This window comes from Engystomops pustulosus, chromosome 1 (assembly GCF_040894005.1).
Source record: "Engystomops pustulosus chromosome 1, aEngPut4.maternal, whole genome shotgun sequence".
NCBI lineage: Eukaryota > Metazoa > Chordata > Amphibia > Anura > Leptodactylidae > Engystomops > Engystomops pustulosus.
In genome coordinates, this window is record NC_092411.1 from 71,193,795 (window position 1) to 71,220,805 (window position 27,011).

Here is a 27,011-nt window from a genome sequence, read left to right on the forward strand (position 1 = left end):
GTGTCCCCTACTCCTTCTCATAGATTGTAAGCTCTTGTGACCATTGTACAAGTACCGTCACCTCCTGTGTCCTCCTCCTCCTCCTCCTCCTCCTCCTCGATTGTAAGCTGTGGGGCCCATTGTACAAGCACTGTCACCTCCTGCCCCCCCCCCCCTCATAGATTGTAAGCTCTTGTGACCATTGTACAAGCACTGTCCCCTCCTGTGTCCCATGCAGTCCAGCCATGCATAGAACCTCAATCATAACTATTTTGTACTGTATTGAATACATCTTATGTCAGGCTCAGGTAATCACTATTAATTAATTGAACTCCCTGGGAATAGGTCAGTCACACAAACCTGCGAGAACACAAAGTAGGCACAGGACCCCCACAGATGACAACATACACCTTTGGAATCAAACGCTCCTCCACTCTCCTTTCTCACTCTGCTAAGTCTGCTAGTGCGCGTTTGCAGCTGTATCTATTAGAACTAGAGAGACAGGTCAGGAGGGGAGGAGGAGCAGAGACCCCAGTAAAGGTCACATGTCCTGTCCTCCTGCCTATGCCTTGCCCTCAGTGTAATGTGATTCCCCTGCTGCTCCCTATATGCTAGTGACACTGGACACAGAGCAGCTGGGAGGGGCGTGTCCTGAGCTCCTCTTCTGCGGGGGAGGATCAGATACATCTGCAGTGTAGTGGGGCAGTGTGCAGGGCATGTGACTGCTCTGTCTGAGCTCCGCTGGCAGCTCTGTCCCTTACACACTAGCAGGCAGGAGCTGCACATCGCTACTGCCAAGAGCCAGATAGCGCTGACACAATTACATCACCAAGAGTATTTATACGCTTGGTGGTTTTTTTTGAGAGTAAATGAGCCTCTGCATGCGTCATAGACGCTTGTAGAGGCGTTATTGCGATCTCTGGCCTTCAGTCCGTATTTTAACCGCATTCGTTAGATCTGATTACAAACAAACTGTCAAACAACGAAAGCTCTCCTCGAAAAACACTAGTTGACAATTACTAATCATGTGTTTCAAAGGAAATGCATATGATATTGGGCCGGGCCCACAGTTTTGCATTGTGTTTTTAAACTTCCCATGTTACTGCACCTTAAACATTCTGATAATACAATATAAAAAAAAGGTATCCAGTATTGTGTCCAGTTTTTTTTTAATTGGTGAAAAACAAAAAAATTTTGGGTGTGCAATAATATCAGCATTCAATTAGCATGTTAAACTTTTTTACCAATTGGAAAGAAAAAAAAATGCCTTGGGACATACAGCAATTTCACAGTTGCTTGCTACAAAACAGATACAGCAAGGAGACATTTAGGCCAAGTCCACAACTCCATGACGAGTAAGGGGTTGTGAAGAGAATAGCTCAATTTTTTTTTTTATGCAAGAATACCTCCTTACCTATAAACATAAGGTCCTCGTTCTTCAAGCCTTGGCTTCTCTCCCAATAAAACTTCTTTAGGGTTCATCACTTCAAAAATATACATAGACATGTAGAATGGCACTGGGAGATCCCTCCACATTTCATAAGCAAAACCACTGCTGGGATCTATGCGGACATTCTGTAAAAGATTTATAATAAATAAATACACATTATGACTAGGGTTAAACATTAACAATGTTTTAAAAGAAAATTGCGCACACACACACACACAACGAACTGGAGAGAGCCTCTGGCAGGGTCTCATAAGCAAATGATGAAGACCAGCATATTAAAAACATTCACCACATGCTCATCTCTACCATCTAGCTTGCGGTCGTAGCAAGCGAATCATGAACTATTCACATCCTTATAGAAAGTGAAGCATCTGATCACATGGAATCACAGCAGGCATGTGGAGGAGAAGAAGTCCATGCAGGTATGTGGTGATTTCATGTGATCAGATACATAGGGTACACTGTGAAAATGTTAGTGGGTAAAGGACCTCAGATGAAATCACCCAGGTCACATGATAGGAAGTCCTAAATTGTGAGAAGAAGGCATTCACCAAGCTGAGCAGGCCACATCCCCTTTGTAATCTTGCCTGGCATACAGCCAGATTGAGCTGGAGTCAAAGTGTATTTTATGGGGATGGGAGGGCATAAACATAGGTATACAAGTCTGGTTAAATGACAAAACAGGTAAAGGACAATAGTGGTTATATAAACCAGTTACAACCACTACCCATTGCTAAAGTGGAAAAATATAATATATATATATTTCTCACTTTATGAATAGGATTAGCATATATACTCGAGTATAAACCGAGACCCCTAATTTTACCACAAACCGGGGAAAACCTATTGACTTGAGTACAAGCCGAGGGTGGGAAATGCATTGGTCACAGCTTCCCCAGTATATAGCCTGCCCAACACTGCCCCATAGTAGATAGCCAGCACCTGCCCCCAGTATATAGCCTGCCATCCCATATCCCCCAGTATATAGCCAGCAGCGGGGGAAGCCGGAAAGTAGAGTTTTAATTTTTTTTTTTTTTACTTGAGTATAAGCAGAGTTTGGGTTTTCAGCACATTTTTTTGTGCTGAAAAACTAGGCTTATACTCGATAGAGATATCTATCCATCTATCTACTTTAAAAACATTTCTTTGACTTGAACAATTTCTTAGGTCCCACACACACATTCATTTTACCACTGCATAGAGGTATAGAGTTGCAAAGTGCCAGAATGCAGTACTGTGATGAACCAGCCTGGGGAGCTGTGTGAATGAATGTAAAAGACTTTTGCACATATCTTTGTTGTGAGCAGCAGTCCCCAATTCAACAGATAAAGCTGAAGTTCTGCAAGGTCAAAGGGGAGGTTTATTTTACGATTGGGAAATGCAGAAAACAGCCACAAACTTTGATACATTAAACTTCAGCTAAAATACTGAGCTTCTGTTCAACGTATTAAAACGAACAGATAAGATAACACTAGAGGATGTGGAGGGGGAAGAATTAGTTTTCTTACAACATTGAGTTCATTTTAGAGGGAAAAAAAAAAAAATAAAAAAAAAAAAAAGTTAGAATCCCCTACAGCACGTGCTCCTTTGTATCCTAAAATCAAAACTGCCCTGCAGGCATGTAATGCAGGACATGTGGGGGGCAGGGATACACATCACATTCCTGTCCTGACAACTGAAGGACAGACTGCAAACCTGCCATTCCATAGTAAATGATGCAAATTTTTGAGAAAAATTAGTTCAGTGGACAAGGGGCACCATGCAATCATACGGCTTTCTACAGGCAAGTTCTCAAGTCTCTATTAGTGTCCATAGTAGGAAATATATATATATCCATCTTATGAAAAGGTGCAACCTTTTTACTCTTTTTTTGGTTCATTTGGCAGTGGACAAAAAACTTGACCCACGTCTTCCAAGAACTCGTTGATATAGCAGATCTAGAAGTTGATATACCCATTTGTCAGAGCTAGGTTTCATGCCAATCATAGGGGCCAATTATAGAAGCAAGTCTTCCTTTAGAAACTTTTGTAATGTTTAAGCAAGGCTGATCATAGACAAATCTCACCACCAGTAGTGCTCCGCCCTTCACTCACACCCATATGTGACCAACAGCCTTCAACACAGAAAATTAACTCCTAGGAGGAATGCTAGGCACATTAAGTGGTCTTCTAAAACACTTAAAAAGGGGTATTCCAGGAATAAGCATAATTCATATATTTTAATGACCTATTTGTATAAGATAACATGTAATAAGTTATATAAAAAGTTAATCCCTTTAGCAGAAAAATGCTGTGGACATAAACTAATGGAGAATTAAAATGCTACTGGTTGATTTACTCCACACCGGACAGAAGATGTGAAAGAGTTCAAGCTCACCTAGATCTGCAGTAACTTTATCCGCTTGCACGGATCCACCCCGCTGCAGGGCAATGAAGTCCATGATAAGGAAAAAAAATTCCAGATCCAGCTATTTGCAGAATAAGACCGCCTTTATTGTATTCTTAGGGCATCCATCAGGTAAAATACAGGTGGCATGGTAAAATCATCATCAACGCGTTTCTACCACAGACAAGTGCTCTTAATCATGACCAAGAGCACTTGTCTGTGCTAGAAATGTGTTGATTTTATGATGCCACCTGTATTTTACCTGATGTATGACCTAAGAATACAATAAAGGCGGTCTTATTCTGCAAATAGCTGGATCCGGAATTTTTCTTCCTTATTGTGGACAGAACAGAAGATGGCTGCTGGTCACAAGTCCACATCACAAGACCTACCCAGGCAGATGCACCACTACGTTTGTGTAGTTGGTTGCTTGCAGTGCATCCAGTATGGCCAGTATTGTGACAAGATGCCATCTCAGTGATTAAGGTGCAGTGATGGCAGTTACACACAAAAAAAAAAAAAAAAAAAAAAAAAAAAAGGAGGCAGGCATGGGGCGGGAATACCCACATGGCCTATTCGCACAAGAAAACTGGCGTAAAAGCATCATTACTATGGAAACTGAGCCAGACAGTCTGTTCAAAGGGAGTCTATCAAAGGGAGCAGAGCTTAAGAGGGAGGAGGAATTACTGAGAACTAAAGGATCATGGGAGATGTAATTTCCAGTGGTGGCCATCTTGGTGATAACTCCACATACTTTAAAAAGCCCATAACATTTTGAGAATCTTAAAATCAACTATTTACGCTCCATTATGTGACTAATGACATGGAGTTTTGTTATATTAAATTTATAGAATTATGGGCTTTTGTATCCATATTCCTGGAATACCCCTTTAAGTTTTGGGAAACCCCATGTGCAAACTATGTATATGTCAAATGTTATGCATTTATGATCAGCCAAAACAAACCAGATTTCTATAGATCAGCTTCAGCGTGTCCAACAAGCACAAACAAGGAGACACCATCCCATTTCACTAGGTGACAAAGCATCCTATTCCATAATTCTGGGGATAAACAGGCAGATCTTAAAGGACACCCGTCATCAAGACTCTGCAGCTAATGCTGTCACCACTGCCTGTTGGAGCAGCTCACAAGGATCCCATCCCAGCCTTTATCTAGTCAATTCATACATTAATCATAAAATAATCTTTTCTTTATTATGTTAATTAGGCTAGGCACATGGTCAGTGGCAGTGATGTATGCAAATCTGTAAAGCTGTATGCAAATGACCTGTGAAATGTCCAATGAAGCATTAGCATATTCAAGCTGTCCACTCTTTTCATGAGTGGGAGGCACAGCCACAACCCCAGTGCTTGACTGACAGCCTGTACAATGATGTGCTTCCTGGTGCTGGTGGCCACGCCCCCTGCAGCCTGTGTGTGTATAGGAGAGATACAGCAGCTCCAGGCAGCCATGTTACAGCAGAACATGTCAGATTCATGTGTAGCTGATGTCTGTCTCACATGTGTATTAGGAGGATGCAGCATGTCAGCAGATGCAGCACACACATTAGCCATGCTTTACTATACATTACACACAGACATGAGCAGGGGGGAGGAGAGAGGAGGGGTAACAGGGGTGACATCACTGCCTCTGACCATGTGACCAGCCTCATTTACATAAAGAATAGATGATTTTACAATGAATAATGTATGAAATGACTAGATAAAGGCTGGGATGGGATCCTTGTGAGCTGCTCCAACAGGTAGAGGTGAAAGGACTAGTGGCAGAGACCTGATGACAGGTGTCCTTTAAAACCAGACAAGGTTAGAAAGGGTGGTGGTGCTGGGGGGATTATGGTGGTCGAGGTGGGCACATTAGTAGTGTAGGTGCATCGAATGCAATTGGTCCATTGAAACAGACCCATGTGCTGGTCAGATCCCAAAGACCAAACATAGTGCAGTGGATGAGAGTCCTTGTATCATAGTGTTATATAAATCAAGGATTACCCCAGACACCTCACAACAATACACCATGAAATGAATGTAGCTTTAATGTAGCCCTGCTGTTTGGCCAGCAGACATGGACTCCTACACAGGTCCGTTTCCATAGACGGAGCAAGTTTGTATGCTGCAGTGTGCACACCCAGACTGGATCCTTTGTGTAGTACATGCCTGGGTGAAGATGAAGGGGGGGGGGGGGTTGAGTGCCCCTCTCTGCTTCCATTTCCACTGAAAGCTAAGTGGGTGCCATAGACATCCATGGTAGCTGTGAGAATGGGGCCCTAATCAACATCTGTCAATTTTCAGTTATTTGCACAACTTGTTGTTACTGCAAGTCTTTATTATACATTACCTCTATATAGCCAGAAAGACTTGCACCTGGGTGTTCATCCCCCTAGCTTTGGCTTACAGTAAGTGAAGCAAATAAACCAAAGACAAACAGAAATGTGAACTGAGCCTTAGTAGGGAAGATGGGAGGATGACAAGTATTTGGAGAATAAAGCATTTGGAGAAAAAAAAAAAAAAAAAAAAAACCACCTTAAAAGGGGATAGTAAATCTTTGTTAACACTACAAACTTCAACATAAAACCAACCCCTTCTTACCTCTGCTCTGTGACAATCCAGCCCTGCAGCTCCATCTGTCCCACTAGTGGTTATCTGGTTAACAACTGCTTTCACGATTACGGTGATCAAAAATGAGAGCCAACACTTGCTAGCATGGTGACTCGGCAGAAGAAGCCAAATTAGAGTTTTTGATTTTATATATTATAGCATTTGAAGAATTTTTGTATTCACTTTTATAACCCTTACTGGTCCCTTTAACACTACATCTCAAACTCACTCTCCAAAAATCCCTTCCAATGTTTTCCTTTAAAATGTCCACATGCCAGAGATTGCACAAGAAATTGGAAGCACAGCCAACGGTAGCAAACAAGACCCCGAAACATATTACAGATGACTGCTGAATTTTTCAGGTCAAAGACAAATGATCCTGCAAGCAGGCAAAAAAAAAAAAAAAAAAAAAAATCTTGCAACAGATCATCAAGCAGAGTGGCAAGGGATAGAAAAATACTATCCAATACACCGGTACAGTTCTCATACGCACTGTATGCAGACAGGCATAAAGGGAGCTTCTGTATGTGCTACACAACTCCACACATCTAACATTCTCCATACTTTGCTAATGGAGAATGTATTCACAGGCCCATTGACCCAGACATTGACGCTGAAAATTGGCACTATATGTCCAGCTGTTATGTGGCCTGCCTATTCATACCGCCACAGTATTTGCATAGGTAAATATAACGAAGACAGGAGAGTCATATCAGTTTTATGGCACACAAGATTGTATCCAGCAGACTGCATTTATGTATATAGTTCCCATTAGCAGTGCCGTCACTTAAGTGACTAAAGCCTTATCTAGCGAGTATCCAACTTTCAATTGAATTCTTAAAACACAATTTTTAGCTGAAAGAGGAAGTGTGGTGGATCTCATGTTTTTCAGCATGACAAAGTACTGGTCACACATAGGCAGATCAGTCATTTCTGTAACCTCTATGCCAAATTGATTTTTGCCTTCTCCAAAACAATCTTGGCATGCAGATTTGTAGGTCGCTTCCCTATTTCACTGGAGTACACTGGACAATCCTGCAGATTGTATTCCCCATGCGTAACATGCCATTACATACTGTTAGAATTACCATCTTTGTACATGAACAAAAAACAGGAATAGGATTACAGAAATCAGATTATAGTGGATTAAACTCTCGTTAGGTTACAAAGATGGAGGATGGGACAGGATTGTGTGCTAGGTTTTGACTATTAAAGTCTTAAAGGTGAAACATGATGCAAAAGGAAATGCCGAATAGGTAAAAGCATGGATGTGCAACATACAGTTGTGCTCAAAAGTGTACATACCCCTGCAGAGTTTTGGCTTTCATGGCCTAAAACAAAACCTACAAGTGGTTTGGTGAAGCAATGCTATGTCAAACTCCTGGGTGTCCCCTTTTTAAATCATGATGGCACCCAAAAACATTCAAATGACCCAGATGAAAAGTTCAAATACAGTGTATTGCCTCCTCCAACAGTAAAAGCTGCTAATTCCTCTTGGCAATAAGCCTCCATTTCCTGTAAACCCCTGGGCTGTCTTGCTTGAACTATGCACTTGAGATCTCCCTAGAGTGGTTCATCATGCCTTCAACTTTGACAAAGTTTTTAGTGCCTTTGTAGCACACACATTCCATCATCAGTGATACCCACTGTAAATCACAGAAATGTATGGTGTTCCTTTCATAAAAGGTATTTGACACCACTCCAAAATGTAATGGTTGTGGCCAAAAAGTTTAATTTTCGTCTCACCACCTTGTCCCAGAAATTTTGAGGCTTGTCTGTGCTTTTTGGCGTATTGTAGGCGAGATACTTTGTGGCCCTTTGAAAACTCACGTTGTGGCTGTTTTAAGGTGCACAATCAAAGAGTCCTGTATTTCAGCTGTAATCTGTGGGTTTTTTATCCCGAAAAATTTTAATGCCAGATGTGGCCAAAACTTTGGTTGAACAAACCGTGGTTTGGTTTTAAACAGATCCTGATTTTCTATTTGTTAATCACAATTTGAACACTGCCGACTGGCATCTGTTAGTATCCCTTTCCTGCTTTATACAGTTAAACTACCTTTTCCCATAGATTTTTTTCAAAATTCTTTTCCCTTCTGGTATTTTACAGATTGAGAGTCATGTCGAGTGTCTGGATCCCACAAACGCACCCCGCTTTAATGTGCACTCACGCACGGATTACGAATAAACCGGTTACACGTGAGAAGGTTACTGAAGCTTCAAGGTGCATTCACATGTGGCGTTAACATACGTATTTTCAAAACACACGAGTTACCTTTATGTTAACACACGCATCAACGTCATACACACATTAATATGATGTGAGTGTGTGTGTTATCAAGGCAACTCATGCATTTTGTAAACACAATGTTGACAGCAATGTAATTGGGCAAATCGCCTGTTATCAGCTATTGTGATGCCTCAGAAAATTAATGCGTTAATGCCATGTGTGAACACAACCTTAGCCATTCAAACGTGTGTGTTTTTGTTATCAGATCAAAATCATCAGGGCATGTGATATAAGGGTCATTATGATTGAAAAATAAAAAATACAGTAGTTTAATGGTTAGAAGTTGGGTGAAGCGATTTATTGTCAGTTGGAAAAAGTTTGGGTCATTCATATTGTCTGAACAAAAGGCCAAGAAATCCAAAATTCTGCAAGGAGTCTAAACTTTGAGTATAAATTACATATAATCATAAGCAGCATCTTGTTTCCATGGTTAATCAGGGTGTTCACACTACATGTATTGAACCCCACAACTGCTGGGCCCAACAAAAGTTCACAGCCAAGTTGTTAGCCGTTAATAGTTTAGATGTCAGTCTTGTTCTATTAATATGTTTAGACATAGCCCTTTGAAAGGTCTCATCTTAAAGAGATGCTGCCTTTCAACCCAAATCCCCTAGTTCCATGGGGACAGGGACCAATTTGACATGCTTTGTGCAGCTCTGAGTAATCTGTGTGCGCTATATAAATAAAGAATTATTACTATATTATTATTTTAGAGTTCATGCTGCCTATACACTGGCAATTTTAAAAGAGGAGATGTGGACTGAAGAACCACAGAAATTTCATAGAGTTGCAAAATTAAGATAATGCGCCAACACAACAAGGTAACAGGTCAAGTCAAATGTATCCAAGAAGTATAGTTACAAAATGTGACAAAAATAAAAATATAATTAACTTTGGACAGATTTTAGCAGATTATTACTGTACAATTGGACTAGAGTGAAAAGCATAATTGGGTTCAGTCCACACGGGACAAGAAAATTACTTTTGTTAGATACCTATTCCATCTAAAACACATAGCATTGATACTTAGAAATTTATACATTTACATAAAAAGTGTATTAGTTTGACAAAATCCCCAGCATACAGGTTTTATTAAAATTATTTTTACAATTATACACACATATAGAAGTTTCAAGTGATCATACACTTAACATTTGAAACCGTTGTAGCTGGTTACGTGGCATTTTGGAAGAAAGTACCGAGTATATTTTATGTCCACACAATAATTAGTGGTTTCAAGAATTGAAGGCCATTGGATTCGCGTGAAGAAAATGAAGCATACAAAATACCAAAATCACATGCATACTTTTTTTTTTAGTATGCATGTCTTAAAAGGAGTTGGCTTCCAAAACAAAACTTTAGCAGCAAGTATAAAGACCACAATAGGATCTCCCATAGAAACTAAGGGTAAGTATTCTATGTAGACGCAGGTTACAAGACCACCTAGCAGGCCTAGGGACATCACAGGAAGTCCTACTGCCAGTGGGTCACATGACCAGCTGTTACACAAACTTTGTTATATGTAGAATTGGCAAAAGCAGGCAGGGAGGAGGGGTGGTGTTGCGTGCCGGTTTTAGCGAGGTTCGTGTCAGAGGAGGCGGGGTGAGATTTAGAAAACTCTGGAAACTTACTAAAACATTAGACACCAGTCCGATGTATTGTGCAAGACTATGCATTGGTGTTCGAGGTGAAAAAAGGTTCCCTTCATTGCTCGGGCAATTTCAGGTTTTATTCTTTTTTGGTTGTTTCGTCACATCCTTTGACAAGCTACAGCTTTTTCAGGTCACTATAGCCGTAGCAGGTGGGAAAAAAAAAATGTAGTTTTTAATAGCACAACTTTGGGATTTATATGCCCTACAGGTGAAAATTTCATTAAATGTTTGTGCAGTACATTAAAAAAAAAAAAAAATGACCTTCCCTTGCATAATTAAATACTTTTGAGGGCACCATAACTTTTGCAAAGAGACCGGTGGATTTTATTTGTACATGTTTGGTATTTATAAAGTATTTTGATTGCAATATAATTTTTCTTGTAATTGCTGAATTTAGGTGGTGCAGTACTTATCACAAGCAACCCTGGAGTCTTTGCTGTAATCTCTGGGTGCCAGTGGTGTTGCAGTCAGAGGGCAGAGGGAACATGCTCGCTCTACAGCAGCTCGGATACCGCGGTCCATGTTTAACCTCAGTTGAACACCCAGGATCTGAACTTCTCCGATCCTGGGTGTTAGTGTTGGGGCCCAGCCATACCCTTTAAGGGGTATTCCCATTTCAGCAAATTAATGTAAATGTTTGTATTATAAAAAGTTATACAACTTTCCAACATACTTTCTGTATCAATTCCTCATGGTTTTCTAGATCTCTGCTTGCTGTTTTTCTATAAAAAGCTTTTTACTTCCATGGTCACACAAGTGTAACCCAATGTGATGGGGGGGGGATAAAGTTGAGGGCCTTTATTTGGGCAATATTTTCAGTTGCCAGTTTTTTGACCATTTTGTATAGTGATTGGGACGTGTCAATATAAAAATTAGCAAAAAATATAAATTCGAGGGAGGGGCCTGAACCTTTAGGCAAATTTTAACACCTAGGGTATTTAAATGATGAATGACCTAGGGGTCTCATCACTGCTACCATATACTGCGGTATATAGTGAATTTGTTGTTGATCTGTTAAAGTGCCAGCACACGGCATAGAAGTGACATAGAAGTGATGACGTCATGGGGAGAGATGCCAAGCCAAGATGGCAGTGCCCATAGCATGTAAAGGTGTAATACCTGCAATAGTGCTGCCACTAATTACTCCACAAATGATCAGCCCAGAAGCAGTCCTCTGTTCTTGGTGCAAAGAAAATGATGATAAAAACCGCATCCTACTGACTGTCAAACCCATAATGTGCAACTCATAGGTTACTACTGAATTTCAAACCTAAAAAGCCATCACTATGGAACAGATATCCATGTGCAAGCTGTAATCACTACATCAAAAGCTTGCACTTACCCTCTTAGTACAAGTCTATTGCCATATGTTACAGTTCCCAACTCAATGGACATTAATGTCTGTATAGAAATTGTAAATACTTTTTTATTCTGGCAACTCAAGTCTCTTAAAGATAAAGCAATGATGATATGTAGAGTGACTCATTTGTACCAGCTGCAAACAAAACTATAGGTCCTGTAATACATGGAGACAAAAGATAAGGAAAAAAAAGCCATGTTTTTGTGCTGACCTTTACTCTGCTGAAACATGTGATGAGGAATAGGAAGATGTGTTGAGTTGAGCAATTTCACACAGCCACAATTTATGCTACAGTGAAATATTATAGCGAAACAAGTGCCCGATATTATGATCTGCTGTACTATCCTTGATTAAGGACGCAGCTTGTGTCCATTTTCTTTTAAATGTTGTGAATAAAAAACATTTTAATGAAAGCCGTGCCTCGGTGGATTTGAGCTGGATCACTTTGTGCTATGGTGAATGGTTCTCAGGTAGAGCGAGGTTCTGTGCCCTCCTAGTTTGGAGTTTCCATGTTGTAGTAGTAGCTGAACATTACTCAATCAACTATATAGGGCTTCCGCAGGTCATGCTAAAGCCAGTAGATAGGAAGGGCAATTATATACATGTATGCTGTTAACTAAACTACTCCGTCAGACAATATCAGTGTGGATACAAGAAAAAGATTGAATCGCAGCACTTCCATTAAAAACGAAATCTTTATTCCAGTATGGTTAAGATCATCATGTGGGAGGTAGAAGAACGCCGACGCGTTTCGGGAAGCTCGTGCCCTTAGTCATGGCATACAAACAATAAATCACTTTACAAATTTAAAAGAAAGAACCACCAATCACAGAACGGGGGTGTGTACGAGTCATGTGTTGCAACACGTCAGCAAGTGGGCGTGTGCAGCAGGTGACGCATCATGTGATGCATCACGTCATCAAATGGGCGTGTGCGGCAGATGACTCTGCGATACAGGAGAAAAATGCAATGAATTCCCGTAATCTACTGATCGTTATCGTACTATGTTCAGACAATAGGAATAACATATAAATATGTAGAAATAAAACATAATAAATTCATGTTAATGCCATAATCGAAAGACTTTGTATACAAGGTAACAAAGAAGATGATAATTAAGTTACATTACATAGAGAGGTGAGGACACCTTGACACGAGGTGTGTAAAGTTAGCTGTTTAACCAAAGATGTGGATGACCAAGGTAAATATCTTTTAATAGAAATAAGAGAAGTCCGTTCTGAAGTTCAAGCCGGCTGGATGTGGATGACCAAGACTATAAGGATTTTCTATACCAAGCTGATTCATTAGGTGCTAGACTAGCCGCCCGGAATTACCCCAAATGTTTCCCTCTAAAAGAGGAGCCAATAAAAAAAACATTTTGCTACAAAGAGAAGACCTCTGGATTTTCAGGCTAGGCACTCGATTTCCAGCCGGCTTGAACTTCAGAACGGACTTCCCTTATTTCTATTAAAAGATATTTACCTTGGTCATCCACATCTTTGGTTAAACAGCTAACTTTACACACCTCGTGTCAAGGTGTCCTCACCTCACTATGTAATTTAATTATCTTCTTTGTTACCTTGTATACAAAGTCTTTCGATTATGGCATTAACATGAATTTATAATGTTTTATTTCTACATATTTATATGTTATTCCTATTGTCTGAACATTGTACGATAACGATCAGTAGATTACGGGAATTCATTGCATTTTTCTCCTGTATCGCAGCGTCATCTGCCGCACACGCCCATTTGATGACGTGATGCATCACATGACGCGTCACCTGCTGCACACGCCCACTTGCCGACGTGTTGCAACACATGACTCGTACACACCCCCGTTCTGTGATTGGTGGTTCTCTCTTAAATTTGTAAAGTGATTTATTGTTTGTATGCCATGACTAAGGGCACGAGCTTCCCGAAACGCGTCGGCGTTCTTCTACCTCCCACATGATGTTCTTAACCATACTGGAATAAAGATTTCGTTTTTAATGTAAGTGCTGCGATCCAATCTTTTTCTTGTATCCATGCTACGACTGCGATCCCAGCAGACATCGCTTTTGCACTCCTCGTGTGGTGGATTCACACGCCAGATATACCCCATTGTGCCTGGATCTTCATTAAAGACCTACGAAAGGGTGAGCCGCATGTACACTTTTCTTTATTATAAGACAATATCAGTACTTGTTCACATCCTACAGAAAACCTCCAAGACAAGGTAGGTATCCATTATACATAGACCATATAGAGCACAACCATTCTAATAAAAGTGAACCAGTAAACCATTTGATCATTTTGTTTAATGGAAGATAATATACAACATACATTTGCAGAGAGCGACTGTGGTAGGAAGGCTCCAGAGAGTGCTGCAACCCCTTTATATGAACTTCTTGCCGAGTTTCTTTCCCTATAGTGAGCAGTTTATCATCAAGCCCAGTGGTCGCCAATTTTTTTTTTTTTTTTTGCCCAGGGCCGGTTGAGCATAAATTTTCTTCAGGGACCGATGGGATGTGGTCTGGTGTTTAGCCAAAAATGTATGTTGGCACACCTGACTAACTCTGTATAAACATGATATTGTATAATTAACTATATTAAGAAGCTTAGTCTCTACCTACAGTGTCATAGAGTAGGCTGCTCCCATGACATGTCATTTTTAGACCTATGAGACAACCATGTGTCAGAACAGAGTTTTAAAATGTTTGACTCATAGCCACAGCCCTTCTACAGAGTGGGAGGTAGGTAAAGAAAAGCACTGATCCAGAATTGTTATAAAAAAAGAATAATTGTAGAACAGAAAATGACTGGCAGATATTGTTCATTTGTTGCTACACAGAATGAATGACGGGGGTGTGGAGAGAATGCAGTATGGCAAATCTAAACTGCATTACACAGAAAACTGGTGTAGTAGCCAATTTGAACTAGCATTGTCCTTTTAGTCAGCATTCGATAATGCAAGTCATGTAACCACAACTGACTTGTTACACCAATTGCCAGCCTCTTGCAGTCATGTAACCTGTGATGTCAGACCCAGATGGGAGGAGGGAATATTCATGAGGTCTGATTTTCAATAGGTGTCTTATTGCAAAAGGATGCCACTTAGCTTTCTTTTCCCCATCCTCTTGCAGTCAACTGCCTGCTAGACATGGGGTTGGAGACAGAGACAGAGACGATGTAGTGAGCAGTCACTCCTACTACCTGGAAGTTTGGCAGGGTCAATAGCAAAATAACTGTTCTCCAAGTGATCAGATATTGCTTGAAAATGCAGGCTGCACAAAAAGGAACACTTTTTTTCATAAAGTAAAAAGTTTTGCGGTTCCCAAATTCACATAACGCCTTAAATAGACATGTGCCACTTAGTGCAGAGACAGACATGAGTCTTCAATCTGGTAGACATAATGCAGAACATTTTTGGGGCACCCTGCAGTCTGTTAATTTACAAACTAAGCAGAATTTCTAAATCTGGGAACTGCAGTAGAGTGAAGAGATTGTGGTTTCCATTGCAATACTAAACATGTCTACTTTGTGCTACTGTATTCCACGATTTTATAATATACTGAGAGATTACTTATGGTTATAAAACCAAAGAAGAGACATTGAGTAACTTGCCAATTTCGACAATAGACTTTATTCATAACTTTGTACAAATCCTTACAGAGAATTAGAATTAAGCACGTGGTAGTGCCCTCAATTACAACAAACATCTAACAGTACAAAATAAAAAAAAATATAAAGTGTACATTTATGCCTAGAAACAGGCAAAGCCTACTGTAACAAATATATGGGCAGTTCTGTAAAAATAAATAAATGCAATATTATGTAGTTTGCCAAATATATTAAGAAACCCCTCTACCCTCTTTTATTCCGTTTTTTAAATAGGCCAAGTATAATTGGTTTTGACAACATAAAGCCATCAACTACAAATGTAGGTCATGTGTAATGGTCTTAGTTTTAAGGACCACACAGACAGACACTATACAAGTAGAAATATACAAGAGGACATCAATGATGCATCTAAAAATGTTAACAATTGTGACAGCCAACCTCCACACTGTGGTTTAACCCCTTCACGACTGCCAAACCCGTCCTATTTGCACATGCCCCGTGTAGAAAGGACGTTTATATAAATGTTACAACAGTGACCAACTTCAAATGGCTGCATCTTCTAAACCCTTTAACAGGGCAATCTAACCAATAATATGATATCTGGATTGTGCCAGAGATATCCACTATTGTAGTTGTAAATCTAATCATTTATATTTTTATGCACAGCTTTCTAGTTCCAATTGAAACTTTAAAGGAAACCTACCATTTAGAATGGCAGGGGTAAGCTGTAAGTACCGAGCACCAGCTCAGGGTGAGCTGGTGCCGGTACTTACTTTCGTTAGTTTATTGCGGTTTTAACACTTTTTAAACTCTAGACCAGAACAGGCTTCGGTGCTGTGTGCGCACGATTGTGCACGCGCCTACATAGGAAATAGCGGAGATGTTGCGCGTGCACGGTCGCGCGCAGTGCTAAAGACTCTCCTGCTCTAAAGTTTAAAAAGTGTTAAAACCGCAATACCGCGGTTTATAACACTAACGAAAGTAAGTACCGGCACCAGCTCACCCTGAGCTGATGCTCGGTACTTACAGCTTACCCCTGCCATTCTAAGTGGTAGGTTTCCTTTAAGGGGGACATCACTTCTTTAGCGCTTTCTTTGCGGTTTGACTTTGGTTCGCTTCTAGATACTACGCCTAAAGTTAGCTGCCTCAAGGATTTAATGCAGTGCATGGATTGTTCTTTGTGCGATTTCTGGGCTCTGAAATTGTCCCATTCTTGTGCCTAATAAGTCGCAAAACTTTTGGTAAACTACTATTTAAGACCAAAAAGTCGCACAACACAAAAAGTCACAAAAGTGAGACTAAACAGTTAACTAATCACATGTATCACAAAGGGGGGAAAACGTAAAGGGGGTTACATTTGGGGTCAAAAATATGACACCTGGTAATAGCCCAGACGGCTTCACCCCTAGATTCTATAAATTCTGCAAGACAGCATTCAACTCCATTTCGGGGAGCTGCCCCTTTAGGAGCCAGGCCTTACAGGCATATATAAAAACGGTGATACCCAAGCCTGGAAAGGACCAGATGCACTGTGGCAATTTCAACCAATATCCCCTTCTAAATGTGAGCACGAAAGCTTTAATATTTTGTAGCGCACATAATCTTTGGTCCTTAGGTAAGCATTTGCATTTATCCAGCATAGGAGGGGAAAAAAAAAAAAACCACACACTCTCCACACCAGATAGGAAGTTTTAAACCTTGGATGTATAACTCTTTATGCTGCAGGCTAGTAGCGGTCAGAAATGGGAGGAGAGCCAGCCATTCTATACCTGCTTAAACAGCAAGAGAATTTTAGCTTCCAGCATGACATTCCTTATGTATTATCACTTACAGTCTACATTGACTGTATTAGAAAATCTTCTGCATCTGGGGCTTATGGTTGAGTTATCAAATATTTTGCAGGCTCCTACTAGCCTTTGTCACTTAACTGGAAACTTTCCCATACCTCATTACAATACTGGAAGTATTACACCAAAAAAAAAAAAAAGTAAAAATTGTGACTACTGCGCACAAGATGGAAAAATAAAATACAATTCAATTAGACTATATAATATGTTATGAGGCCTTTAATGGGGTAATGAAGAAGAAAAAAAAAAAAAAAGGGAGGAGGTCATGCAAAGAAATGTCAGCATTTTTACAGGTATTTTTTGCTGTGTTTTGGACATTTTTCTAAGAGGGCAATATATCAGTCATGTGAAACCGCTTCTGCAACCCTCTTCAAAACAATTGTGTAAACCTGCTCAGGACTGCCAAAATTGCACCTATATATCCACATATATATACATCCACAACACTAAAAAATTCTTGCGCATCCAACTTTTCTCAGCACATTCATCATGATTGCCAATTTTTAAGACAGACAGACAGTCTTTATGACCTCTTAACAGGTCTCATCCTACATTAAGACTCACTACAATGTGACTTGTATAAAATTTCATATACAGGCAGCCCCCTGGGTTGCATACAAGATAGGGTCTTTAGGTTTGTTCTTAAGTTGAATTTGTATGCAAGTTGGAACTGTATATTTTATCATTGTATTGTATCATGTTACAGTCCTGTAGCCTTGGACTAAAGTACAATAAATTACAAATATCCAGAGGTCCGTTTGTAACTTGGGGTCGTATGCAAGTTGAGTGTTCTTAAGTAGGGGACCGCCTGTATACATTTTATGGAAAACTCCTAACAGCCTAAACTATTCCCTCTACCATCTGTTACAAAAACCTCCAAGAACTTTCCATATTAAATTGGATACCCTACTCAGTACTTTTCCGAAAGTGTACATATACCAGCCAGGTAGCTGGCAAGACAACTGTAGTACCTTAAAACCAAAAATAAAAAAGGGATTAAAGAACTAAATGAGAGCTTGATTTCCATAGTACAAAGTTGTATTTTACATTTGGCATACATTTATTGGGGGGGGGGGGGGGGGGGGGGAGGATTTGTTTTAACAACTTTCAGTGTTTGGGCAAAGGACACACCACATTTATTTGTGGGTGTTAAAGTCTTTATACAAAATACTGCATGAGTATATTAAGAGATATAGAGAAATATATATATATATATATATATATATATCTATATATAGAGAGAGAGAATATATATATATATCTATATATCTATAGAGAATATATATATATATATATATATATATATATATATATATATATATATATATATATATATATATATATCTATATCTATAGAGAATATATCTATAGAGAATATATATATATATCTATAGAGAATATCTATATATCTATATATACACACATACACACACACAGTCCCCGGGTTACATACAAGATAGGGTCTGTAGGTTTGTCCTTAAGTTGAATTTGTATGCAAGTCGGAACTGTATATTTTATCATTGTAATCCCAGCCAGAACTTTTTTGGTCTCTGTGACAATTGGATTTGAAAATTGTTGGGTTGTCATGAGAATCAGGATTAACACTAAATCTTCATTACAGACACCTGTGATAACTGTTATAGCTGTTTATTGTAGCCTAGGACTAAAGAACAATAAATTACCAAAATCCAGAGGTCCGTTTGTAACTAGGGGTCGTATGCAAGTCGAGTTTTCTTAAGTAGGGGACCACCTGTATATGGGGATTTTACTCCTCATACATTACAATGTGCTGATAGCACATTGTAATGCAATGGTTAAGCCGAAGTAGCCTTCGGAAGACCCGAGGCTACCATGGCGACGGATCGCCGCTCCCCTATGATGTCACGGGGAGCAACGATCCTCAGAAAGATGGCAGCGCCCAAGCAGGAAAACACCTGCGATCTGTGCTGGCACCGATCGCGAGTGTTATCGGTAAGCGTTTGTTGTAATTTGCAGCAAAGACTTACTGGCCATGTAGAGTGCTCAGCCTGTGAGCCCTCTCCATGCACCTGCACGTGACGTAATACTACGTCACATGTCGATAAGTCGTTAACCAAGATTGCCAGGTTCAGCCAATAATCTAGTGTATATGGGGCTTCAACACAGTAGATGCCATAAGAGAAGAATTCGATTGACCAATATTTGTTTGCTGGAGATAAACCAATATAAGGCATGCACTCCGTTGATTTCTTGTGCATTTTCAGCTAAGGGAGAGATGGATGAACAATTTTTTTTCTGGCAGCTCTTATACAAGGAAGAGAGAAGGAATGCATTTGACTAGGAGCACTCTCCATTACCCTTTGGGACATGAACAGTCAAGTGGGTTTGGGCAACCACAAGGAGATACACACACATAAAGTGCACAAAACTTGACATCAAGATCACCTTACTTAATCTACTGTAGGTTGTCCTGTATAAAAGCAGAACAGATGTTTGTAAAATTCAAAAGTTACCCTAAATAGATGATTAAACATGCACATACTTCCCTTAGGAAGAAGTTCTACTTTGTATAAAGGTCAAAAACTTTTAGGTCAGATGTTTATTTAAACTTTGGTACATAGAACTTTAAAATGTTATGGAGTGTAAGGTTTGCAACCAGAGGTACAATTTGGTTGACTAGTCTATATAAAGGCTGCATTAAAGTACCCACAACGTACTATAGTTACACAGAAATAAGGTGTTCAGATTTTTGCCATTAGCAAAGTCAAAACAGATAGGACAAGTTAGAACATTTTCTGAAGTCAGACTACAAGAGCTTAATAGCTGCCCAAATTCTTAACCCTAGCTTTATCAAGCAGGCTGTAATTTATCAGCATAGTTAAGTTATCCACAATTTTGTTTGTTAAATGTACACAACCCTTTAAGCATTGGGCTCAAACAATTAGCTCAGAATCCCCTGCAGACATTCAATTCTTAGCAGCTTGTCAAAAGTCACATCAGATTGAAAGTCAAAACTGGGCAAAGTTTTAAGACTCATCCAAAGGTCCCCCCAGAATTCTAAAAGCACATTCATCAAATGGCGGGGAAGAGATGTGGAGTGGACCAAGCTGTGGAGTACCATGGTCTAGGGATGTCCAATGCTTTCCACGTCAGCTAAAGCCCGCGCCAGTCCCTGATACAACATACCAGCTATTAATACATTTCCCGTGATCTGTAAGAAACTTAGCCTTACAATTCTGTAGTTTTTACGCTCACTTTCTCCGAAACATAAACACAGGCAGTGTCACACCCAATAACAAAAATACTTCACTGATGATTTGGTCTCCCAGCAGGTGGTTTACTTTGCCTGACCTCATTACTGGGCTTACATTTCATACAAAAAAAATATTTATTCACTTGTCCACTGCAGGCTCAACATATCCACAACTATGCCAAGTGGCTCTTTTCATCAGATTTAAGATTAAACTAATTCTAGAGTAACAAAGTCTTGTATACAGCCAAGCATTCCCATGAGCTGGTAATGTATCATTATAAGGTGTGAGGTTATTACTCCATCTGAAACCTGTTTTTTTTTTTTTTATTATGTAAAAAAGCTGAGTGACGTTGCATCTCACCATTATGGTGTGATCACACAAGGGTGTGTAGAATTTGTATAAATTACTGTATCACATGACAAATATTGTATTATGTAAATGGTTGTAGACCATTTGACACTGCACACATTGTTAAAGCCTTACATGATGCACTTCGATAATGATCAAGTTTGTCTAATCCATTTGCTTTGCTCCCCCCCCCCTCTTCCCTACACATTTGGTTGTGACAACTAGGAATAAATGACAGAAAAAGATTATTATAACAACTTCATCTCCTTTACACTGCTGCCAGCTTTCAATGTCATCAAATCAACAAGACACATAAGGAGAGGAGGCCAGCTAGCCAAACGGCAGGGGCAAAGCCTGAAGCCTTTTTTTTAACAGATGCATTTTTTATGCGACTAGAGAATAATGGTAGGGTATAAAATCAATTATTTAGAATTCCTTTTTGAAAAATCTCACATTTACACACACTTTATGATCTGCTCATTTGTACATGGCTTTCGAGAGGAGTTATATTTGTCTGAGGAGTCAAGTTTAGAGGCTACAGGTGGAGTCACTTCAGGATTTCTATACTTCCTAGACATTTGGGGTCATATCAAAGATAACCTCATAATTCGGACTGCATCATCTCCCTACTGTAGCATAAGATTGGGCTGACCCTTAACTGGCAAAGTCACCGCAATTAGCATTTTTTTTCCAAGGACAGATAATCACTAGTGTTGATAGACCATAATGTATGTACACCTACTGTACAAGTTACCTTATTCTTGGGATTCTAAAAAAGGATATACTTCTAGCAAACAACTTTTAGGACACACAAGTGAGATAATCTTTGTAGTACTTGGACAGTTGGCCATTGCAGCTGGCTAAAGCTTCGGCCATGCAAAATGTACATCAATAACAGCTAGTTCAAATGACTTTTCAGGAGATCGTATTCCTATACTTAACTCAAGTTTAAAAATAGATAAATAAAATGTGATTACTATACTTTATTCACTAGGAAGCATATGACCCACCTCACTCCTGCGGGATGGATCCAATTAACATTGATCACATGAAAAGTTATCGTTCAATGTCACATCTCATATGCTGAGCAATCGTGACTAGAAGCGGAGCCACAAATTCTTCATTAATGGGCAGACTAAAATAACAGCAGATGTCTACATGTCACTAAGCACAAGGAAGGTTGCCGTGTATGCACACCACTCTGTTCGACCAAATACCAGCTCAAGTTTGGCATTTTGAAGAGAAGGACATGTTGAAATTGTAAATGGAAACAGCAAAAAAAGTACCCAAGTAGGAGAAAGCAGCTTTCAGCCACTTCTTTCAGATTCCAATGTAAAAACACTCAATGTCAGTCTTGTGTTTTATTGAAAATGCACATTGTTGATTGCATCTTCTAGAGCAGGATTTGCTGAGCATATTTATGTAAAGTTTTGTGGGAAAAGATTCAGGACTTAAAGGGGTATTCCCATCTGAGCATTCACATTTAATTAAACTCATTTGCTATATGTAAACATTTCTGCAATTGGATGTTATTAAAAAAAAAAAAAAATGTTCCTGTGTGAAGATAAATTTCTCATAATCATAGCCATTTTGTCCCTTAGAAACAAGAAAGCTTCCTCCGTTACGACCACCCCAAACTCTGGCAGCGGTGGCCAGACATGCGCTATTGAGCCTGACCAGCTGGATTCAGCAATCATTACCACAGGACGGCTGGGGGGGGACATACAGTAACTCCTCGGACATTTCAAATACAAAAAGGTTTTGTTTCTTTGTGCAATCTCCCCAGCAGAGGTGGCTGTAGCCAAGGACAGTCTTGTTTCTAAGGGACCAGATGACTAGATTTATGAGAAATTATCTTCCCACAGGTACATTTTTTTTTAAAAAACATCTAATTGAAGAAATCTTTATAGATGGCAGATTAATTAAACTGAATGCCCAAACAATCTATGGGGCACATTTGTCAAAATGCAGGTGCCAAATGCCTGGGGACGCATCCTCCTGATAAATCCTGGAGGGCAGCTGACCTGGCGTATATTTCCATCCTCCAAGTTAGAGACAGACATCTATAGTCTCACCTTGACTTTAGCATAGAAAGTTTTCCTTCTCTTGTGCCCCATTTCACATTGGCTCACCTGCTGATACCTATAGGAAAAAGGCCGCCAAGCCACAAAGAAAATTCATACATTTGTCAGGTTTTGTCACCTTTTAACTATGGCAAGCAGAAAAGGTACATGCAATTCGTGGATTTCCACCCAGCCCTACTCCTGAAAACCCCAATAATGGTTGCAGAGGAAATGTTGTATTTGGTGACCATCAGAATGAATGTAAGTCTTTGTCATCACCAGAACGGAAGCAGTTTATGAAGAGCTAGGCCTTCATTCTTACTTATAATAGGAAGGAGATCTCAAAACATGAAAATACCAGTTCTCCCCACCAACTACCCAATTAGGTCAATGGCACACGTTAGGTCTCCACAGAAAGGAGTACAAATCTTTCCATGAGACATTAGCTGTGGCACTTGTTGTGCGGTTAAAGGGCAATATCCACTCTGCATGGATTACATGGGGATTCACTGCCGATTTTCATCTGGATTCTTCAGATGGTCTCTCCACAATGCTTATCTAATCCCATGGACTACGATGTTTCCACCGACTTCATTCCAAGTAAATGGTCACACTACAACATGAGGACCACAGCCATACTACCAGTTTTGCTCAGAGTTGCAATATGACCACATTCACTTTCATTACTTGCTATGAAGATGGTGAAGACTGGTGTAGGACCAAGTATGCCAAAATCACCATGTAGCCCTAGGGAACACTCACACATCAATATTTTCATACCAAAACCAGAAGTGTCTCCAAAACACAGGAGGGGAACAAATCTTTCCCCTATACCAGTGATGGTGACCCTTCTAGAGATGGGGTTCCCAAACTACAACCAATAACCACTTATCACAAAGTGCCAACATGCCAATTTAAGCAATAAAATGTTATTGCTCCCTGTTCTGTCACAGCCTTCAATCGTATTGACATCCTGAGGACACCAATTCAGGAGAAATTCAGTGTATTATTGTAGCTTCCCTCCAAGGTCCCCTGAACAGATAGAATTGTGTGGCTTGGAGAAGGAGCTCCAATAATCCAGCTCTGTCCATGACTTCTCACACCTCCTGTAGTCAGACACCCAAGGATGTGTCGCTGTAAAGATATGCTAAACTGCGGCACATTCGGCGGTGCCTCGGACTGCAGGAGGAGGCCTCAAGTCATGTCTAGGAAACTGGTGTGTGACAGCCAAAGTGCCCACAGCACATAAGTATAGGGCAGTAGTGGTGACCCCAAGTTTTATTTAGGAGCCACTTTTTAAATGCAGTGGATATGAAAGTCTATGTTTCCATTAGAAGTCAAAGGATATTATTTCACATGACGTTACAATTATCTAACGTTCACGTGCAGGATTACATGGCGTTTCCTTACATCTAGGAGCAGTTTGATGGACTTTGTCTGCATTTTCATGATTATCAGTGAGGAATTATAACATCTGAGACATTTATCTGCTGCTGAAGCAAGTAGTGATTACTGGGAATGGAGGCGCTAGTGATGATAAGCGTTTATAGAGCGCAGGCAGGATTAGCAGATTACATTTCTCAGCAAGTTCAAAGTTAGGTAAGAAAATCCATACACACCCGACCATTCATTCTGTATCATTGAAAGTTTTCATCTTCCGAAACTCCTGATAAAAGCTTTCAAAAACATGCGAGTCACATTTCTGAATTGCGTCACTTGAGGTGTTATCATACAATGGGGTCCAGTCTGTGCCATCACTGGGTGCCCCTGGCTATTGTGTCCCCTGCCTCATGACCCATGCTGGGGGTCGTCTCAGTTCTGCCCCAGTTAGGTGATCCTCTGACTAACCCCCCCCTAAGCCATAGGCTACACGGGAGCTAAATATATGTGTCCTGTCTGAGCAGGACCCCTCTTACCTTTTCCACTTGTTGCTTCATGATAACAGGGACTAAGAACACCAGCACTGCCCCAAACGCCACCAGCAGCAGGCCGACCACCCCGAGGATGACGGACCTCTTATTGCCGACATTGGCCATGTCTCCCTCAGGCTCTGGGGTGTTACACACAGTGCGGAGCGCAGCCGGCCGTCCTGCTCAGCGGTACGCGCTCCTGTGTCAGTGGCAGCAGAGCGGCAGACATCCTCTCAGCCCGTTTTATTCCGAGGGGCAGGTAAGGGCCCGCCCTGTGTCGGCTTACCCAAACTCACCCCATTCTCCAGCCTGTCATAGTGTCAGGAGGACTCCACCCGGGAGGAGGGACTGCACATACTTATCCCGGACTCAGTAAACAAACCCGCCGCCAAAAAAACTATGAGAGGACTTCAGTGTAGAGCGCGGCATCTGATGTGTGAGGGGAGAGGCCTGCTGCTGCCACTGGCTGACGTGTAACATAACGCTCCAGTATAGGGGGTCAGGGAAAATACGTGTATACTCGTGTGTGTAGTAGTAGCGGAGGAAGCTGTGTCCACAGGGAGAGAGATAGTGTACACATAGGGATACAAAGACAGTTCTAAGCGAGCACATTACCAATATATACACAGATATCTATACATATTCATGTGTTCGCTTACAAACCTCTATCTATCTATCTATATATATATATCTATATATATATATATATATATATAATCAGTGACTTGTGACGCATGTAGTAAACTCCGGAGAAGCCCAGGAATATCCTGTGTCCTCCCGCTACATACAATGTGCTCGTGTTCCCACGTACCACCAGCTCTCTCCAATAGAACAGCGCCACGTAGTGGTTGTTGTGAAAACAGCTCAGCAATCATGTGCCATCACCGTCCCCTGCTCCTTACTGCCATGTCCTCATATGATTATTGGACGTTTCCTGTTGTTCTCAGTCTGGGTCCCCTACTAGCTAAAACACATCCCGATGATCCCGGTATACGTTTCATGAGAAACACATATATGTTATGGCCAAACCCCCCTCCCACCTGATTTTTGTATGTGTTTAAAAATGCCACGTGGGAATCTGCCCTAAGGGTGGCAATTTTTGATGTCCCAACCAGGAGTGAATTGAAAATAGAGGAGGAGCAGCTTCCCTCAATGAGAAGTCCTCACAGGCTATGATCCACAACTACTTTTGGCTCCAAAAACTGCATCTGAAAAACTGAACGTATGGATGCACCCTTGTTTGGCGTTCCGTAAGATGTTCCGCCGTATCCTTAGAATATGCTCCTTTCTCTGAAGTTATATGTCTTCGTCGATAACGATAGCCTAATTCTCCTATATGTGTGTATTGCATGCTTTAACTACTAGGTCTTTTCCACCAGCCTTAGTATTGGCATATAGTGTTTTTTTGGGCTATAGTCCATAACGACATTACACATAATATATTCTATGTTTATTTTTTTATTCTTCTACTACCGATATCGACAAATATAGACAACTGCACGAATACGATCAAGTTCCGTGCAGTCCCGATGTCATCTTCCAAAACTTCCGGTATGGTGGAGCGCATGATGTACACATTGTCCCGGTCACTTCCGGTTTGGTGGAACGCACGGCCATTTTCTCAAGGTGTTTAGCACATGTCCGGATATTACATCTCGGCGTGGCGGAAGTGGGTGGGCTGGGCTACTTTGGAGAGGCTGAGGTATTTAAATGTATCACTCTCTGTGTGCCGATAACCCCTGACGAAGCCCGCGAGCCGGGCGATACGCGTGGGGCATCTGTTCCTGTCCAGACCGGACCTATTTCTATGGTAATGTAGACCGCATCCCTTTGAATGTACCTTGTTTTCATTGGACTCTGTTATTTGTTGACATGCATATCTCTTGCAGGGATTTTTTTGATTGTGTGTTCCAATGTGTATGTGCATTATTGTAGATCACTCGGATCATTACCTATTCATTCATGTAATATCTGTTTTGGCATCTTTTTGCCGCACATTTAGGCCGTATTTTAGGGAAGGCTATGTGGTATATACCCACTTTGGGTTTTTAATTGTGTTTTAATGTTGATACTAATAAAGCTTGTCATAGTTTGTCATAAATACACATCTCCTTTTCTTTCAATATAATAGTATTCTTTAGATGTGTGGTGATTCCATTATTTTGTATTGTTACCCCACAACACTAGAAGTCTATGTTTGGATGCACCCGTAATGACCAACAATCTCTTCATAATTTTTCCATTGTTGTCATCAATGATGTAACTTAGTCTTCTCATGAGGG

At 40.5% G+C, this 27,011-nt stretch overlaps 1 protein-coding gene across 3 annotated transcripts in view; it reads right to left on the minus strand.

Moving 5' to 3' along the window:
* SCARB1 (scavenger receptor class B member 1) overlaps positions 1-25,149 on the minus strand; it is a 67,417-nt gene extending 42,268 nt beyond the window's left edge. The window contains exons 1-2 of one of the 3 annotated variants that reach the window (XM_072144359.1): positions 24,736-25,149; positions 1,394-1,554 (exon numbers count right to left, since the gene is read on the minus strand). In XM_072144359.1, coding sequence (XP_072000460.1) covers positions 1,394-1,554; positions 24,736-24,855 — 281 coding nt within the window. In that variant the 5' untranslated portion in view covers positions 24,856-25,149. The remainder of the gene's footprint in view (positions 1-1,393; positions 1,555-24,735) is intronic. The other 2 variants (XM_072144358.1, XM_072144357.1) reach the window with 2 other exon arrangements.
* Between the last annotated feature and the right edge of the window lie 1,862 nt (positions 25,150-27,011).